Here is a 1,959-nt window from a genome sequence, read left to right on the forward strand (position 1 = left end):
GGCGCTGGGGATCAAACCTGGGCTGTGGGCATGCTAGTACTGACCCATAACCCCAGCCCGATGACCCAGCCTGAGAATGTGGCCTGTTTGGCCTTCCGATTGAACAGACGAAGAAGCCACTTGGGAGTGATGGACCAGGAGGCAGGATGCTCTGGGAAGAAGATCCTGTTCTTTTAATACAGGATTTTAAATGGAAAAGTGTATTCTGAGAAATAATGATTTTTTTTTTAAAAAAGTTTGCAAATAACTATTCTCAAATACTCTGTGGATGTAGCCAACTGTTCTGGTAAACTATTCTAGAAAATTGCATTCTATTATGGCATTCTTTGCCCTTTACTGCTGAACATTCTGAGCTCCTAACACAAGGCTGAAGCTGTGATATCTGGATAGTCAGGTACCTTTCTTCCTTAGAAGAAATGTGTCAGTAATCAAAATAAGCAGAGCTCCCACTCCCTACCTCCCTGCTCCCTGTGACTATCTCTGGCCACACTCATGCATAGAATTTTAGAGTGGAAAAGATCTCAAAAGCTCTCAAATCCAAATATAACTGGCTTATTTTCTAATGGAGAGTTAAAGATGTGTCTAAATAATTCATTTTGTGGGGAATACATCTCAGATTCAGCCTTCTATTTTCTATTCCATATTGCCAGCACTGATTTGGTTTATTTAGTCAAAAACATTTTTCAAAAGTAAATGCTTCTGTTTCTTTGGCTCTTTGTTCACCTAGTTTTCTAGGGTTCTGGGTCTATCAGAGTATATTTTCATGCATCTAATAACTTCTCCCTTTTGTTTCTCCCACAGCTGCCAGAATTATATGCATTGATTGAGAATTTTAATAAGGACAGTAAGAAATCAAATGTCCTAAAAACTCATAGCATTTCATTTAAAGAAGCACAGAAACTACTTACTAAAAGCCTGAATGCCATGTTATTCATCAGCAGAACTGGTGTGAGAAGAGAAGACCCCCAGCCAGTCTTCATGTGTACCACAGCTAAAAAGGAGCAGGAGAAGCCTCCATGCATGGCTGAGCTCCTGCACTGCAGCTTGCTGAAGGGCTTGCACTCCCCAGCACCTTGGTTTCCCAGGTCCCAAAAGAGACTGACTGAGGATGGTATCCCACTGCCCATGCACCCTTTTCCTTACAATGTTATACAGGATGGCTTAGATGCTTTGTCATGGGCTACCCCCGAGAAGACTCAGACCCCTCAGGTATTAGACAGATCTCACCTGCTGAAGCAAGTCTTTGAAGATAAAATTTCCAGATACTTCTTAGTGGACCCAGGTAATCTACACAGAGGAGGCCATAGAGGGAGAAGATGGGAGGGAATCTTACTGCAAACAGAGGTCAGTTTAGTCAGACACTGACCCGTGAAAATCTTGCATGTTCTCAGGTTCCTGCCTGCAGCTTTTGCTGTGTACTCTGGTAATGAAATACAAAACAGAGAATCAAAAATCCCAGGGCCAGGTACCAGCTAGTTCCTAAAAACTGTGCTCTTCAGGCAGACCACTTACCAACTTACCAACTGAGCCAGTTAGAAGCAGACTGAGGAGCACCCTGGACTACTCATTTCTTGTTAAATGAAGTCAGCAAAGTCTTATCTTTTTAAAATATCTTAGCTCTGCCAACACTTGGGGATTTTGTAGAAATTTTGTTCATAAATCTTTACTCTTTCCTTATAACATCTCTACCACAACTTTCATCAGAGGCCACAAACGCCACATCTGACTTTTTAATAGCCAGCTTGCCATCTCTGTAACAAAATACCTGAGAGAGAGACAGCTTACAAGAGGAAGGATTTATTTTGGTTCATGGCTTCAAAGGTTTCAGACCATGGTAAGCTGTCTCATTTCTGGGCCTGAGGTGAGGCAGTGCATCTTGGAGAGGAAATCTGCTCACCCCCAGGCATACTGGAAGCAGAGAGAGGAGTTGAGGAGGAAAGAGAGAGAGAGAGAGAGAGA

The 1,959-nt window shown here is 42.6% G+C and overlaps 1 protein-coding gene across 1 annotated transcript in view; it reads left to right on the forward strand.

Moving 5' to 3' along the window:
• CUNH9orf153 (chromosome unknown C9orf153 homolog) overlaps positions 1–1,959 on the forward strand; it is a 23,595-nt gene that overhangs the window by 17,098 nt on the left and 4,538 nt on the right. The window contains exon 4 of the mRNA XM_010605499.2: positions 802–1,282. Coding sequence (XP_010603801.1) covers positions 802–1,282 — 481 coding nt within the window. The remainder of the gene's footprint in view (positions 1–801; positions 1,283–1,959) is intronic.

Source organism: Fukomys damarensis, unplaced genomic scaffold, assembly GCF_012274545.1.
Source record: "Fukomys damarensis isolate Sample0158 unplaced genomic scaffold, DMR_v1.0_HiC HiC_scaffold_4, whole genome shotgun sequence".
NCBI classification, from domain to species: Eukaryota; Metazoa; Chordata; class Mammalia; order Rodentia; family Bathyergidae; genus Fukomys; species Fukomys damarensis.